Below are 17082 nucleotides of genomic sequence, written 5' to 3'. Positions count from 1 at the left end.
GGAAAGTCAAATGAATTATGACTTTTTTAAAACGCTGTGTTTATTTGTGGACTCTATAATACCGGTATCAGGCTTTTAGTGGAACGAAGAGCCGTAGAAGAGCCTGGCCGCAGAGACTTTTGCCTGACTGCTCTGTCAGAAGGAGCGGCGGGCGTTGGGTGTCGCTGGCCCCGGAAGGAGACCCCCGGTGCTGCAGGACATTGGCAGCGGCGGTGCCGCGGCTGGGGCGGGAGCTCATCCCCAACGCACCCGCTCGGTACCATCGGTACCGCTGCCCAGCATCCCCAGCATCCCCATGCCCGCTCCTTCCGCTCGCCCCCAGCGGGGCTCGGGGCCACTCCGGGATCCGCACCCCGCCGCAGCCGAAGCCTCCGGTGGGATTAAATTGCCTTTCGCGAGTGTCACCGTCTCTATTTTTATTCGCTAACGGCCGGCGACAATGGCTCTCTCACTTCCTCCACCTCTGCCAACGGCTCGGGTTATTTAAACGCCGGCACGGAGGAGGGGCGGGGGTTGCTGCCTGCGGGCTGGCACGGCCGCGGCGCCGCCGCGAGGGGCTCTGAGGCGGGCGGTCCCGGCCGCGGTGCCGGGAGGGGCGGTCAGGCGGCTCCGCAGGTGAGCGGCGGGGCCGGGCCGGGGCCGGGCGCGCTGCTTTTGTCCGCCGCAGCTCCCCCGCCCCGGCCCGTCAGCGGCGCCGCCGGCCGCGCGCCATTGGCTGCGCCAGCGGTCAGGTGACCGCGGCGGGGCCCGCCCCAGACGCGCCGGTTGGAGCCGGTGCCTCGCGCTGCGCCGCGGCTGCCGTGCGGACGGAGCGCGCGGACCCAGCGCTCTGCGCGGGCGGGCCGGGGGCGGCGGTGGCAGCGGCAGGACAGGTGAGGGAGGGGCGGCTGCCGCTGACAGGTGCCCGCGGCTCCGGCGTGCGAGGGCGGCATGGGCAGGAGGAGGGAGAGAGAACGGAGCGGGGCTTTCCGAGGGCAGCTCTCGCCGTCCCCGCTTTTCCCGGGGTTGCCCCTCCGCCGGCGGAGCGGGAGGGCGCTGCCGTCCCGCGGGGTGCCCGGCGCCGCTGGTCGGGCGGCCCGGTGAGCCTGCGCGGCGAACGCCGCTTCCCTCAGCGGGGCCGCTCACCTGTCCTGGCCCCGCGGCCCGGCCGGCGCTGACAGGGACCGGGCGTGGGGCGCTCCGCGGGTCTGTGGCCGCCCCGGGGCCCGCGGGCGGAGCTCGGCGAGAACCGCTCCGTGGTTTGCGTAACCGATATCTGCGCGTCCTCGAGTGACCCGGGCGCTACAGGTCGCCTGGGGCCGCTTTCCTCCGCCCCGGGCTCGCCCGGCCGAGCGGCAGCTGCCGCCCTTCGGCCCCGGGCGGGCAGGCGGCACCTGCCCTCGAGCGAGTGGCAGGCGGGAGCCACGTCCCAGAGTCCCCGCAAGGGAGAAAAGAGTTAACTCAGCGCTGAGGCCTGACAGTCGTGCGTGTGGAACAAGAACCGTCCTGTTTGTCGTTGTGTCCCTGTCTGCTGTCTGGCCGTGCGTTTCTCGTCCCAGCTAGCCAGGGATCTTGCGGCAGCCCCTCTTTGCGCCCTGGCTGAGTTGCGCAAGTGGCATCAGGCTGACTTTGTGCGCGTCTGCTCAGGGATGAAACTGGGGCAGCTTCCTGGCTTTGGGTCAGAATTTGGCTGTAGTGAATGCTGCAGTTGACCAGTTATGTAGGAGTGATTGAAGTGGACTTCCTTAAAGCTTAATTTTATGCTAAGAATGTAATTAATTATGCTGATAAGGTGAACTGTGCTTGAATTGGCCCCTCAGTTCTTGAACAAGCTAGAAGCTATTTGGTCTTTTATAGTTTAAAGTATTTGTGTTATATATTTTGCTGACTCCCAGTTTTCTTTCTCTGTTTGGTGAAAGGTTAAGGTAAGGCATCAATTATTTGAGATGTCTCAGAATTTTTTCTTAAGTACCTTCCTAGCAGGTAGGGCAACAGATTAGGCCTTACTGATCTGTTTTATTTAGCTTAAACTTTCAAGAGAGCGGTGAAGGAAAGCCCATGAGGTTTAAGTAGTGAAATGTTGCAGTACTTGCAGAATTTATCAAGTAATGTCCATCTGTATTGAACATGTTTTCTTCAGTATCTGTGTAGCTCAGATGACTGTGTGAAGAATAGAAGAGCTAACTTTTCTTCAGTATCTGTGGCCCTGAACAGTGCAAAGGACATGAAATGAAATGGGAGTGGAAATGAGAATGATTATGGCAGAGAACCAGTAGTTAATATATTATACAGGGAGGGGGGGGGTTTGAAAGTATTTTTGTGAGTGTTTTAAAGCATTTTGTTGTAGCCAGATGACAAATGTTTATACGAAAGTTTTACATTAGGATATATTATTACATTTTACTGAATTTTACATTCACATAATGCAATTGACTTATAACTTCAGTGGAATTCATGTAACTCTTAGAAATTGTGCAATATTAACTTGCTAGTTCCCTTACATTTTTGAGAGGAGGGAGTTGCTGGTCTGGCTTGTCTTTGTTTCCTCTTTCATGAAAACACTATTTTTATGGAGAGAAAATTGCCTTTTGTTTATTGCAAGTTACCAATATAGCTGTTGTTTGAAGTTAATGAAAGTACGTTGAATAATTTTTAGAGAGGGACCAACAGTGCTAAAGGAACATCCACCAGTATTTCAGCATTGTAAAATGAACCTTGTAGAGCAGTATATCACTGTCAAATAAGTATTTTTCTAAGGGATTTCTGAAGGGGAAAATCTTGTCTTGCTTTAGCTGCTGCTGTGCCTGCTCTGCCTGATGCCCTACAGGTAGCAAAAGAGACTGTGGCACTAATAATACTACTTCAGCTTACAATACCTACTGCTAAAGCCATGAAGCTTTACTCAGCTAGGATTAGAAATGGATGTTTCATGTGACTAAGGGGATAAGGTGTGGTTTATATGGGTCTCTGTGCTGCCTATCTAAACGTTTCACACTGCTCTCTGTATTCTAAGCACTAACCTGTGGGCTGTATTAATCCTTAGGCATCCTTGTAACAGCTGTTCAGCTGTTGTCTTGTAGATAGTGTTATTCTGTGAGTGCTTTTGCAGTTACTCTTTGTTAAGATAAATTAGCAGTCTACACTGTGGTTTTGAAGCTATTTGGTTCAGATATCATGGATAGCCATGTAGAAGGTTGAGAAATGTAAAGTGGAATTAATTCTAATGTTTACATATGCTGTCTTTAATGTTTAAGTGGAATGGGTTATATAATTTCAGTTTTACCAGACTTGGTGAGTGGGCTTCAGTTTATTGTACTTACGCTTGAGTTTGGAGATTATTTTCCCCAAGAGTTCTTAGTCTGATACAAATGAGTTCTGGACTTAATTTTTAGCTAGTTGGAATCAAATTGTAATTCACTGTTGAACTGAAGGGTCGTAATACTTAAGAACAGTTTCTCCAGGTATTTGATTTAAACTTTCTGATGTGCAAAGGCTGTGCTTTGTAGTGGTGTGGTGCCTTGGAAGGAAGGCAGGCAGGTGACAGAGCTTTCTGTAAAGCTGTTACTAGTGCAGTTCAAGGGACAGTGCTGACAAACTCTCTTCTGATACGGATGTGAGAAGATTCTAGAGTCTTTCAACAATCAGAAGCAAATTGTGGAGAACTTGTAGTGGGATATTTTCAATTTAATTCTCTTTGGTGTTGCTCTGTTTCAAAATAATGTATTTGCACACACTGAAATAAATTATGTGACTGCATTTCCATCATAAAGGCTCAGCCTTATGTATGTTTGGTTGCCGTAAACTGGAATGTAATTTCTTATACTGAAATTGAGAATTTAGTTGACTGTGAGAGACAAAAAGGATTTAAAATGCTGGTAAGGGGTTCCAGTGATAGCAATTAGAATATGGTAGCAATTCAATCTGGGTGCTAGTAATTGCAAGTAGAATTTAGACATTGTTACAAACACTTTGTTTCTTTGATATAGTTTGAATTGTGATTTTAGTTAGCAAAGTTTCATTTTTGTGGCACAACAGCTACAAAACCCTGGTCCTGTAGTTTACTCAGGCTTAATTAAAGCAACATTGATTTTTAGAGCTCTTATTTCAAATCCCAGAAAATGTAACCCCTTATTTCCCAGACATTATTACCTTAATTTTCTGGGGAAATACCAGTACTCTGTGAGTACTTCAGGCTGTGAAATATATATGTAGCTATTTTCTGGTAGCTAAATAAATCATCTGCATCCAAATATGAAAATCTAGTGAGCTGAAATTTAGTAATAGTACAATGTGATTTTAATGCTAAAGTATTAGTCTTTTGAACTAATTTTTCCATCTGAATGAAAGCAAAATCTTGGTGTGCATTTGTATAATCCAAAATATTTGAAGAAGGGAGGGGATTTGAAAATTTTTAGCTAAAAACTGTTGGTTTCTAGCCTGTGTTTAAATTATTCACAAGATAAACTTTCCAATGTATGCCAATGCAAGCGTGAAACTCATTGTTGCTTTTCCAGTGCCTTTTCCAAGTAAATGCTTTTTATTAAACATTAACATTTTTTAAATACTAACTTTGCAGAGACACTGACTACAAAGTTAAGAAAATTATTGCTTAATTGAAGTGAGATGGGATATGTCAATACTCAAGTGCTTTACCAAACAGGATTTAAAAGCAGTGTCTGCTTTGCTTCAAATTATTATTTAGTTTCTTATGGCTATGGGGCTGGAGGTTTTTTTACTTCAAAGTTCTTAATTGATTCAGGTGATGATAAAACCTTGACTCTTGTTTTTGTAGTTTTTAAACTTGGCTTCTTACCAAAGTGTGTTTTTGATAATACTGCTGTCTGAAAAACCCTACCAATGGGTCTCTTCAGACAGGCTACTCAGAAAAGGAATTTTTGCACAGCTGGGGACTTGCACAGCACACTTGGGTTTGATGGAAGTACAACGCGTGAACACAGGTCCTAAACTAACTTAGTGTTTGTTCAGGAAACAAAGCAGGATTACTGTGGATTTGCAGCAGAATTCAAGTCTGATCGCTTGTTTGTGGTTCTGAAACTTGCCATTGTTCTAGGAGATGCCTCTGATAGGCACAACACGGCTTTCAGCTCCCCTGTTCCCATGCACGTGTGCAGCTCTGAGCTGTGCACTGTGTTTAGGCATGCAGTTTGTACATGCACTGCCACACACTGTGTGCAATGTGAGGCTTGTCTTTCAGTCTGTTCATTTTATTAAAAGAAGAGAAGATGTAGCTGGTTGCTTTGTCCAATTAGTAAATACATAATGCAGAGTAATATGATTAGTAAGATACTTGAGAGGCTGGGGGTTGTGCAGCCAGATTGCTCGCTGCTGAAGGATTGGTAAAGCCTGTTGTATTTCCATTTCAAGCAGGCTTGTATTTGACTCCAGTCTTAAGTTTTTCCTTTTCTGACTTTGGAGTGGGGATATTCTTTAAAAAGATAATAAGATGGGTTTCAGGAGAGCTGCCATACAAATAGAGTTGCTGAATTTGCATTGGATATCAATTGGAAATTTAACTGTTCCAATTACTCTATTTTAGCTATTTAGACCACACATCTAGAATCAAGTGTTTCAGCTTGTCAGGCTAGTACTCACGAGTAACTGTGTTTCCTGTTAAACAAAATAAAAACCTGCTGCTTCTAAAAGGAGATGTGAGCCACTACTCAAAATCCGAATCAGCTTTCTGATGTCAGAACTAATAGAGTGAAATCAGATGTGTTTCTGTATTGCTGCCCTGATAATTATATTTTCCTAGATGCAATTAAGTTCTTGTCTGTGGAAGTAATAATGTTCCCTTCTAGAAAGTTCTCCACCAATCTTACGCAGCATCAGGAAAACTTAAAACTAAAGGACTATTTTTTGACTGTTCTTAAATCTTGTAGATATATTTGTAAATGGTACTAATTATCTTGCAGAGACAGAGTACATTTGGTATCTATTTTCTGTAACCTCAGTTGCTGTTTCCATTCTCAACATCTGCAATCCTGAGAGAATGCTGCTTGGTCTTAGCAGTCTGTGAAAGTTGAAAAAACTTCAGTACCCTTTTTTGGCCAAATGTTGACATTTTAATTTATTGTACTAAATAACTGTTCTTATTTTAGAAACACCAAAATTATTCTCGATAGAAGAGAACTGTCTGATCACTATAAGGAAAAGGAATAGTATGTATTTCCAGCTCTAAGAACCAAATAGAAGCTTAGTATGATCCACAAAAGCTAAATACCTAGTAAGAAATTACTAGTGTTTAATATTCCTCATATAAATAATTTTAGAGAAGAGCAGAAATGTTACCATGATTTTACAGTTGAGAAGTTTGAGTTGGGAAAAAAGAAAATTATTTGTATGAAGCGATTCAGCTGTCAGAAGTAAATTATTAAGTAGGTTTTGTATTTTATTGGAAAGCAGTGTTTGAGCTAGGAAATTCATGTGGAATGGAGGTTCCCTTTGCTTTGCTTTCTGATGTCCTGGGCATGGCAGCACAATGAATTGACATAATCTCTGACTTACGGAAACTAAAGGGAGGAAAAAATAATTTTGTATTGTAATACTTACCTTGGTATGCAAAATAAAACAGATACCACTGATGCTCATTCAGAATGCTGAAGAGCTACTGCTGATATTTTTTTCTTATGTAGTCATATTTCCCAGCATGAGAAAGAAAACACGGTTACAAGAGCATAACAAGGTGTAATAAGCAAGCTGGAAAAACCTTATTTCATGCAGTTGGAAGGTGTCTGACTCTGTGTTATGTGTTTGTACTGGGATGAAGGACTTGATGTACTGTTGTGTAAGATGGTTTCTGGGAGAGCTACCAAAGGTGCAGTTAAAAGATCTAGACTGAGACTGATGAGGTTGCTTTTGGTTCATCTTGCTTGTTTAGGAAAGAACAGGTGAAGAACCAAGGAGACTTTTTATATTTAATGTTCCAATCTTGCTCCAAGATTTCTTTGGAACTTGGAAGTAAAGACTGTAGTCTCTTTAGAACTGAGTTACTGACTTTAAAACCTAATTGGGGATGGGGGAGCAACAAAGGAGGCCTGTTCTTCTACATATCACTTAAGAGTGTAATCTGTGCCAATTTCCTGGCATCTTCCTTTACACATTTGGGCTGGAATGCTTGACAGCTTGGCATGCCTGCAGTCATCTCTGGAGAGACTTGTCTCCTGTGATTTAAATTAGCATTAGCTGAGCATTGATGGACTATGTGTGTCTGTCCTAAGAGGGCAGAATCATTTCCAATACAACTCTTTCACCTTTTCTCCATCCCCACTATATCCTTATTCTTCTTTCTTTTATGTCATAAAGCCCCTTCCTTTAGTCTGCTTTCTCAAGTCACCATTCCTTTGAGCACTGCTTGTCTTGCAGTTGTGATTCTGGTTTTGTTGCCTTTTCTAATTGTGGTAAGGCTCTGTTTTAAATACAGAAGGATAAGCACTTCTACACGTTGAATTGTCACCTGTGATCTTCAGAACGAGCTGGAAAGAAACTTTCTCTAATCTTGTGTTGTTCACTATTTAATGCAACACAGATTCAAAACCACAATCCCTATCAAAAAGGTCCTACAACCGAATCTGCCTATGCACAGAGGTGACCAAAGTACAGATTGTGAAAGAATTACTGCTTGAAAAAGGGAGAGGCAGTCATGTAAATGCTTCTGCTAAGAGTAACTATGGCAGTATCCTTCTTTATGGAGTCCCTTGCACCAGAGCTCTTTCAGTACCTCTCTGTTGTTTACAGAATACTTAAGAAAGGATGCAGTAACACGCCAATAGAAGGAGAAGTTTTTGCCAGGAAAGATCTGGTTTGGGTGATGAATGTGTGTATGGGTTAAGTTTGTTTATTTATTTTTGTTCCTTTGGGAATTTTCATGAGGGTTTGTTTGCACTCCTCAGGTTTTCATGTGAAACCGTAAGCAAGTACTGGGAGTCTCAAAAGTGCCTATGAAGCAAAACCTATAATGTGTTTAGTTTATTATCAAACTTAATTTTCTATCCCAAACTTGAGAAGAAATAGTGATATATTTAAACTAGCTAGGAGCTAAGTTGATACTGTAGTTCAGGAATGACTTTTAATAGAAAATTAATAAAACAGATACATTACTTAGTATGCCAGCATCTCCTTACCTAGGCTGAGAAGCAACTGCAAGAGTCTAAAGAGTCTGCCTGAAAACTTGGTGGATGTGTTTCTTTAGAAGGAAGGGAAAAAAAAGAAAGAGGGGCCACAGGAGTACCTGTCAAGTAGTTGTAGGAAGTTTTAGTTCTATAAATCTATTTTGATTAAATTAGTATGTCAGAAACACCAGTTGAATATCCTTTCGGGAGGACAAGCAAGGTAATTTGCCTTGCTGCAAAGATATTCCTGACTAAATGTGCCTAAAATTCTGTAAGCAATGTTCAAATGATAGTAATGCAATGCTAAGTACCCTTTTGGCAGCTAGGGGTGGTGGTGGGTGTCCAATGCGTATAGATAATATTTTTTGAAATGAGAGCCTTTTATTCACATTCTGGATATGTTTCTGTTGTTCTGATTTAATAAGTCTTGAAGTAACAAAAAAATTATCTTGATAATAGTGATCTTTATCACTTTATTTTTCTGGCCTGTGTCTCTGTATTGGTCTGGAGTAACTCTCCTGAAGTCATCATTTTGCCTGGGGCTAAGCTTCATTCTCTCTCCTTCTAAGAAAGATTGCCAATTGAGTTAGGCCACTTTGAAAAGCTTTTATGGCTTTGATATGGGTTTAAAGCTACTGGAGATGAGGTTTATCAAGTCCATTACAGTTCAGCATTATTCCATTTGATTAGTCACTCTTGGCATAAAGATAGGATTTAAAAGAAAAATGTGTTCAGCAAAATTATCATCAATAATTCACATGTTTATGTTACAATTGTATATACCATGTACTCCTCTGATGGGAAAGTTCATTTCATAAACATAAACTTATAATGGGTACACATTCTTCAGTGGAAGACTTCAAAAAGAGCCATTCACCAGACCAGATTTCAAGTATTTAAATACTTAATATTGTGACATTTGCTTTCTGCTACAAAGTGTTGTAAAACCATAGCAAGAATGTAGTCTTTTTTCTGGGATCTCTGATGGGGACTAACAGCTTTCCATTGCAAGGCAGACAGGTGACAAAGCATTTTATAGAAACAGACCTCACAAAGTTGCATGGGTCAGCTTCACCTTGAGTTCTCAATCTGTACAAAAACAAAACACTTTTTTTTTTTTTTTTTTTAGCATTATGACATTGGTTGAAAATTATGTGTTAAGTGATGCATGCTCTCAAGTATACCAATATGACTTTCACAGAATTGGCTTAAGTTTCATTTTATGTTCTCTTTTTTTGTAAATTTTAGGGAAAATACTTTATCAAAGAGTGTTTACTGTTTTATTGTACTCTGAATTTTGTCCTTTGTACTGAACAGGTATGCCTTATTCCCCAACAATATTCCAGTAAGCATTTAGTTCTATGAATAATTTTAAAATGTTGGTATCTCCCCAAGTCCTGATGAGGTTTGCATGTTTGTAAGCGAAAGAATTGCTCCCATCCTCATGCTCATTAGACCTTTCCCACTATATTAAACTCTCGGCCAATTTAGTGATAATTTTGACCTTTCAAATATTTTTCTTTATTAAAAATTTGCTATTTTTACCTTTTGGTCTTGCTTTGTTTAATCATTCAATATATTAGTCTCTTAGTGTGCTCTTTACAACTTTAACAGAGGTCCCAAGTCTTTCATTTTTATAATAAAGTTCAAGCAAGAAGAATTGACTGGTTTTCATTTGGAATAGGAAGTGAAAAAAATGTTTTTGCTTTTCTTCTGTTTACATTCAAATCAAGCATGTTTGGCTTGAGTCAAGATTTGATCCAGGTATTCTTTGCAGAACAAAAGCCTTAATTTGAATGGGTTTATTATCTCTTTGTGCTTTTATACCAACAAATTTATATTCAAACCACAAGAATTATATCAAAAGAACTCATTTTAAAGGCATTGGAGATGTGCTTTTGGAAGTTGGAGTGATTGAAGAAATTGCTATTTTTCAGCTGTGTAGAGCATCTCAGCTGCAGAACTTGTAACTTTATGTAAATGCCAAAACTGTTGAGCTTAAATGGCTTTTAGTTCTTAGAGAGGGGACAATGAGAGAAGCCATTACTTTTGGTAAAGCCACTTTCAGATCTTGAACAGGTAAATAATTTGAAGGGGGTGGCATCTTGTAGATCCTTAGATCTTTTTCTCATTGATGTTGGCTCTTTGAAATGCTGTTGTGGAAGGAGTAATGAGCTGCTGTTCTAATACTCACAGTTTTTGGAGTCCAAGTATTTCAGAATCTTATGACAATTTATTTTCCTTACAGGAGTGTATTGTAACCATCCAGTCCTTCTTCAGCTGCTTTCCCTTGGGTGGGTCTGGTAAGTTTTTGGATTCTATTATAAATAGCTTTGTCATTGCAAGAAGGGTTAATTTATTTTCTGTTATTCTTTCCACTTGGATGAGGAGTAAGAATCAGGTTCAGCTATTGTTTGACTTTTTATAACAGTTTGTCAGCTCTGTTTAAAATTGAAATGGCCATTACCAATATATTACAAACAAGAGCCAATGTGTGCCCAGGTGGCCACAAAGGCCAGTGGCATCCTGGTCTGTGCCAAAAGCAGTGTAGCCAGGGGGACCCAGGCTGTGATTGCCTCCCTGAGCTCAGCACTGATGGGGCCACACCTCGAGTGCTGTGTCCAGATCTGGGTCCCTCACCACAGGAAAGACATTGAGGGGCTGCAGTGAGCCCAGAGGAGGACAGTGCAGCAGGGGAAGGGTCTGGAGAACAGGTTCTGTGAGGAGCAGCTGGGGGAGCTCAGCCTGGAGAAAAGGAGGATCAGAGGGGAACTTACCAGTCTCTACAACTGCCTGAAAGGAGGGTGTAGCCTGGTGGGGGTCAGTCTCCCAAGTAACAAGTTCATAGTTATTTGGGGAAAAAATACTTTGAATTTCCTTGTTGAAATAGGGCTTATCTGTAGGCAGTTTCCTTGGGTGTTTGGGGATTTTTGTGTTGTGACTGCAAAACTTTGGCTTTGCATGCTGCATAATCACGTATGAACACATACTGTTCTATTTCATGTAGCTGTAGCAATGAGGAGCTTAATGGAGGCATAATGAGGCAGCAGTTCTAATAAAAGCTGTAATATTTGCTCTTTATTTATTAATTAGCCATTTATTTGCCATTAAATAAGTATACTTAATATTTTCTCCATCTAGAATGAAGACAAATGTAAAGATGGCATGTCCAAGGAATTTTAAAAGATGTAGACCTCCTGACTGAGCAGTGCTGTTTTTTATTCTCTTTAATTAGTAAAGTAAGTATGAATCAAACCTATGCTTCTGGGATTTAAATGTGTCATTTTTATACATATATAATGATATTGAACAATCATATGTTGTGCTACCTCAACTCTAATTTAATTCTCTTGATGGGAGAAGATGGGGAATTATGTATAACAACATGTAATACACAAGGGCTTTTTGGGAATTTGTGTACTTTTAATTGGGTAGAATTATTTAATCTGATAGAAAGTTCTAAACTACAAGAGCCATAATGTTAATGTATCACTCTGATTTTGGAATTCTCCATAAATAAGAAATGGCTTATGTAAGTTTATGATGGTAGTGAAGGACTGCTAATAGTACATCGGCCACTTCTTTAACTTCTACCTGCTTGTTGGTTTTACTGGAGCACTATCCAAATGTTTGGTTAAAATATACCTTCTCTCGTGCTAGTTTCATTCTTCAAAGTTTTGCACTCTTAAGTACCTTTCCTTAAAATAAATCCATGAGATGATGGCTGAGGTCAGGTCCCAGAAGTTCTTGGATCCTTTTGCTATGCTCTGGAGTCCAGACCACATGTTACACACATTAAAAACTGTGAAAACAGTAATAAACTTCAAGTATTTAATGGTGAGATAAATTGTTTTTTAACAGGATGTATTTTCTTTTTTTTTTTTCTACCAGCTGCTGTTCTCTCACAGGTGAAGTCATGATCACGCTAACAGAACTCAAATGCTTAGCAGATGCTCAGTCATCCTACCACATACTAAAACCATGGTGGGATGTCTTCTGGTATTACCTCACCATGATAATGCTGCTAGTTGCTGTCCTCGCTGGGGCTCTCCAGCTTACTCAAACCAGAGTATTGTGTTGTCTTCCTTGCAAGCTAGAATTTGACAATCATTGTGCTGTGCCTTGGGATTTAGTTAAAGCCAACCTTAACATGTCAGCTAGCTCGACAGCACCGATAATCATCCCACTTAAAATCCAGAATTATCTCCATCGGCAGCAGTATTCCTACATCGATGCCGTGTGTTATGAGCGACAGCTTCACTGGTTTGCCAAGTTTTTTCCATACCTAGTGCTTTTGCATACCTTTATTTTTGCAGCTTGCAGTAATTTCTGGCTTTACTATCCTAGTACAAGTTCCAGGCTTGAGCACTTTGTAGCCGTTCTTCAGAAGTGTTTTGACTCTCCCTGGACAACGCGTGCCCTCTCAGAAACAGTTGCTGAGCAGTCTGCAAGGAAGTTGCCCGCAGCCAAATCAAAAACAGTGATTTCATCACCTCAGTGTTCAGGAGACATAGGGGCCAGCAGACAGTCCCTGCCGTATTCGCAGCATGGCTTGGAAACAACTGGAAGAGAAAATTCAAGTGTTCTTGACAAAAAAGAAGGGGAACAAGCTAAAGCTATATTTGAAAAAGTGAAGAAATTCAGAGTACATGCTGAAGAAAAGGATGTTGTATACACAGTGTATATGAAACAGATTATAGTGAAAGTCTTTGTAGTTGTCGTAATAGTAATTTATGTCCCCTACTATTTATCATTTATTACACTTGAAATTGATTGTGAAGTTAATGTTCAAGCCTTTACAGGCTACAAAAGGTACCAGTGTGTTTATTCGCTAGCGGAAATTTTTAAAGTTTTGGCTTCATTTTATGTTGTTTTAGTGATCTTCTATGGATTAACTTGTACTTATAGTTTGTGGTGGATGTTAAGAAGTTCACTCAAGCAATACTCTTTTGAGAAGTTGAGAGAGAAAAGTAATTACACTGATATACCTGATGTGAAGAATGACTTTGCATTTATTCTTCACTTGGCAGATCAGTATGATCCTCTGTATTCCCAACGATTCTCAATATTCCTGTCTGATTTGAGTGAAAATGAACTCAAACAGATAAATCTTAACAATGAATGGTCGGTGGAAAAACTGAAAAATAAACTAGTAAGAAACTCCCAAGACAAGACTGAACTTCACCTGTTCATGTTAAATGGTCTTCCAGACAGTGTCTTTGAACTGACAGAAATAGAAGTCCTAAGCCTGGAACTTATTCCTGAAGCCAAACTTCCTTCAGCTGTGACCCAGCTTGTCAGTCTCAAAGAACTCAATGTTTATCATTCGTCACTAACGATGGATTATCCAGCCGTCAACTTCTTAGAAGAAAACCTGAAAACTTTGCGTTTGAAGTCTAGTGAGATGGGAAGAATTCCATTTTGGGTCTTTCATCTAAAAAACCTACAAGAATTGTGCTTAACAGGATATTTCATGCTCGATCATCACAACTCCATATACAATGACGGCTTTCAGGGGCTAAAAAATCTGAGATCAATTCACTTAAAAAACAACCTTTCCCGTATACCTCAAGTGATTACAGATCTTCTGCCTTCTTTACAACACTTGTCTATCAACAATGAGGGAAATAAACTGATAGTGCTAAATAACCTGAAGAAGCTGGTAAACCTGAGAACCTTGGAACTAATCTGCTGTGATTTAGAGCGCATTCCCCATTCCATTTTTACCCTAAACAATTTGCATGAAATTGACTTAAAAGAAAATAATCTCAGAACAGTGGAAGAAATAATTAGTTTCCAACATCTTAAGAATCTTTCTTGCTTAAAATTGTGGCACAACAGTATTTCATATATCCCAGTGCAGATTGGGGCATTATCAAACCTGGAACAGTTGTATCTAAATTATAATAATATTAAGCATGTTCCATTGCAGCTATTTCTTTGTAGAAAGTTACACTATTTGGATCTTAGCTACAATAAGCTAACCTCCATCCCTGAAGAAATCGGTTATCTGACCAACCTGCAGTACTTGGCTTTGACAAAAAACCACGTGAGTAGAACTTTGAATTACTGCTCAAAAACAAAAATAGACTTAGGCTGCTATTTCTTCTGGAGCAGACTCTAGCTTTTGTGGTGTTCATGATTAAAGTAAATCCAGAAAAAAGGGGTGGTGCTTGTTTAATTACTAAAGCTTTGGTATAAGCAAAGCTCACATAATACTAAATAAGTACTATCCTGGTTTGTAGCAGCTTAAGGGCTTTGATCCAGAGATGGTATAGGTTAACATGGCTGCAGAAATGTATCTTCCCTTTCTCTGCAGTTGTCAATCCTATGCAGTATTTTAGTGAAAGTGAACAGTGTTTAATGTTTACCTTAAAATGTCAAGCTGGAAAGCTAAAGTGAATGAACAGCTGGTTGATGAGGAGCTCAGGCATATGACTGGGAAGAGGGAAGTGTAATTCTGGTTGGTAGCCTCACAATCGGTGTTAAACTGTCTGGCTTGTTAGTGTGGAGCTCAGGCTTGTGACTTTTTTTGAGGTTTATATTGTTTTCATTGGTGAGGCTGGTTTTGGATGTTACATGTCAGTAGAATGGGCCAGGATGACTGTACTGCACAGATAACTCCTTGTACAGGTTTCACAACGCAGGAGCTGCTAATGTCTCTCCAGTCTGTGCTTGTTCATTAAGTGATTCTTAGCAATAGCAGGCTCTTCCTCTTCCCTGCCACCTGCACACGTCTGTGTGCAGTTCTGTGTGCACACATGGACATGTTCCCCCTTCCAGGCTTGGCTTGTGCCAGCAGCTAAGCAGCTTTGTAAGAAAACAGAGATAATAAAACCATTGTAGTGCTCTCAAGCACTTGATCACATAATGATAGAAGAATTACAGTCTTCCTTTTCCTTTCATAAACTAAGAGTGGTTTTTACCCTAAAATAAAAAAGGTAAATGCCAAAGCATGCAGCTGCACATAGGCTAACAACTTCTAATGTACTTTATTTTTGTTCTTCTCTTTCCTTTTTCTAGATTGAAATGCTGCCTGATGGATTATTTCAGTGCAAAAAGCTGCAATTTCTACTTCTGGGAAATAACAGTCTGATGAATTTGTCCCCTTGTGTGGGTCAGCTACTGAATCTTGTTCAGTTAGAGCTCACTGGAAACTATCTTGAATCACTTCCTGCTGAGCTGGAAGAATGTCAGCTCTTAAAACGAAATAATCTAATTGTAGAAGAAAGGTTGTTAAAAACACTTCCACCTCGTGTAAGAGAGCGTTTGCAGGCATGCTCAGATAAGTCCTAAGTTTAAAATGAAACACTGCATTGTTGCATTCCACAAGTCTTGCTTAATATCTCTGTAAAGATCTGTATGTATAGAGAGGAATGAAAGAGAGAGAGCAATTTACAAATCGATCTTAAACTTTAATGCGTTGAACTGAGTTGATTGTATTGTAAAAGAAAAATTTATTCAAACAAAAGATGCAGCCTTTTACAAGTAAACATGTTTGAATTTTGGAACATGAATTGTTGGTTAGGTTCTACTGATTGAAATAATTCAGCTAAATGTTTATGGTAGTATTGAAAAAGAAGAGATGATTGCCTGGCTATAGTGAGAGTGTATATACTTTTTTACTATGAGAATTTTTTCTGTTCATACTGATGATTTAAAATAGTCTTATCTCCTGCCATATGAGGTCTAAGAACTGTATGGAATTAGTTTCTAAATATGAACTCTTCTCTAACTTAGGATGTATTAAATTAAGAGTTTAAACTATTTGAGCAGTTCAATTGCATGGGGTATACTGAAACTAATTTTTCAACATAAGTTAATTTTTAAAAGCTTTTGTCAAGTACTAAGCATTAATTCTATAAATGTGAAAGATGCCATTTGAATCTTGCTATTAAATACCTAGAACTGGTTTCAGCATTTTGTCTTAAAAATAGTAAATGCAAAATTAATTGTTGCCTAGAAATTGGGAGGAATCAGAAGAATCTGAAGTAACTGTTGTACACATTTCCTAGAAAACCAATCTTACATTACTGATCTTCAGAAGGAATGGTGGCAAACAGAAAACAGAATAGTTGCAAAGTTGTCTTCTGTATGTTGTGAGCATCCCAGGTGTTAGTGTAGTGTATGTTGCTGATTAATATTTTTATAACTTCTCATTACTGACTGCCTCAGTGCAGCTTCTCCACACCCAGTTATTGGGGAGAGGATGAAGGAAGTTTGAGGTTTGTATTAGATAGGGACAGAAAGACACAGATGAAGCAAACTAAATAATCACACAATTTATAAGCATTTGGGAGGAAAAGACAGGAAGCATTATAAGCTTTGCCTCTTTTAGGGATGTAATAATTTCATAAATCATAGTGGTGGGATAAGCTCTTATGCCATCCTTAATACTTGCAAAACTGGATGGAAATAAAATGTTTCCTGACTTCATTCTTCTGCTGTGCGCTGTTTTATTATATTTTAAGTCTTAATTCTCATGATGTTTATCATGTTCACTAAAAACATAAGTTATGTGCCTGGGGAAAGAAGAGGTTAGCATGCTTTCCAAAAACATATTTTAAAACTTTAACATCCAGTTTTCAAAAGCCAGTCATAGCTATGGGTTAAGCAGATGAAGTAAACTGTGCCCTTAATGACTTTGTGTTCAAGAAGTGTGCTAACAAACTGCATTCCAGTTTGTAATAACAAATCATCCAAGATAAAACTAGTTTTAGTTCTAGACTACTTTTAGTTATCTCTTGCTCCCATTCCACTGCCAGTTTTGTGCAGTGTAAAGTTTATTTTGAATGAAAATGTCCAAACAAGTCTGATCAACATCAAAGTAGATGTCTTTACAGAAGCAGTGCAAGAGGAGCATGTTTATCCACTGTCCTGATGACATTCCAAAGACCTTTGCAGTTGGAGCACTTTTCTTCTCAGGGAACCAAAATGTGGTAAAACTATTGCTTTCTATGTAGTTCTAGAAATG

The 17082-nt window shown here is 40.1% G+C and overlaps 1 protein-coding gene across 2 annotated transcripts; it reads left to right on the top strand.

The window, feature by feature from the left end:
* Positions 1 to 369: 369 nt before the first annotated feature.
* On the top strand, positions 370 to 16544 carry LRRC8B (leucine rich repeat containing 8 VRAC subunit B). 2 transcript variants are annotated; one of them, XM_079313835.1, is made up of 5 exons: positions 370 to 615; positions 10357 to 10411; positions 11250 to 11347; positions 12000 to 14157; positions 15132 to 16544. In XM_079313835.1, the coding sequence occupies exons 4-5, from the start codon at positions 12025 to 12027 to the stop codon at positions 15402 to 15404; spliced, it is 2406 nt and encodes an 801-aa protein (XP_079169961.1). In that variant the 5' UTR covers positions 370 to 615; positions 10357 to 10411; positions 11250 to 11347; positions 12000 to 12024; the 3' UTR covers positions 15405 to 16544. The 2 variants fall into 2 exon arrangements, with proteins under 2 accessions (XP_079169961.1, XP_079169960.1); XM_079313834.1 differs by lacking the exon at positions 370 to 615 and adding an exon at positions 721 to 872 and having other exon boundaries at positions 10360 to 10411.
* The last annotated feature ends 538 nt before the right edge of the window (positions 16545 to 17082 follow it).

The sequence above is a fragment of the Erithacus rubecula genome (assembly GCF_903797595.1).
Source record: "Erithacus rubecula genome assembly, chromosome: 10".
In the NCBI taxonomy this organism is placed as follows: domain Eukaryota; kingdom Metazoa; phylum Chordata; class Aves; order Passeriformes; family Muscicapidae; genus Erithacus; species Erithacus rubecula.
The sequence above is the reverse complement of the archived record's forward strand: the minus strand, read 5'-3'. Positions and strand labels throughout refer to the sequence as shown.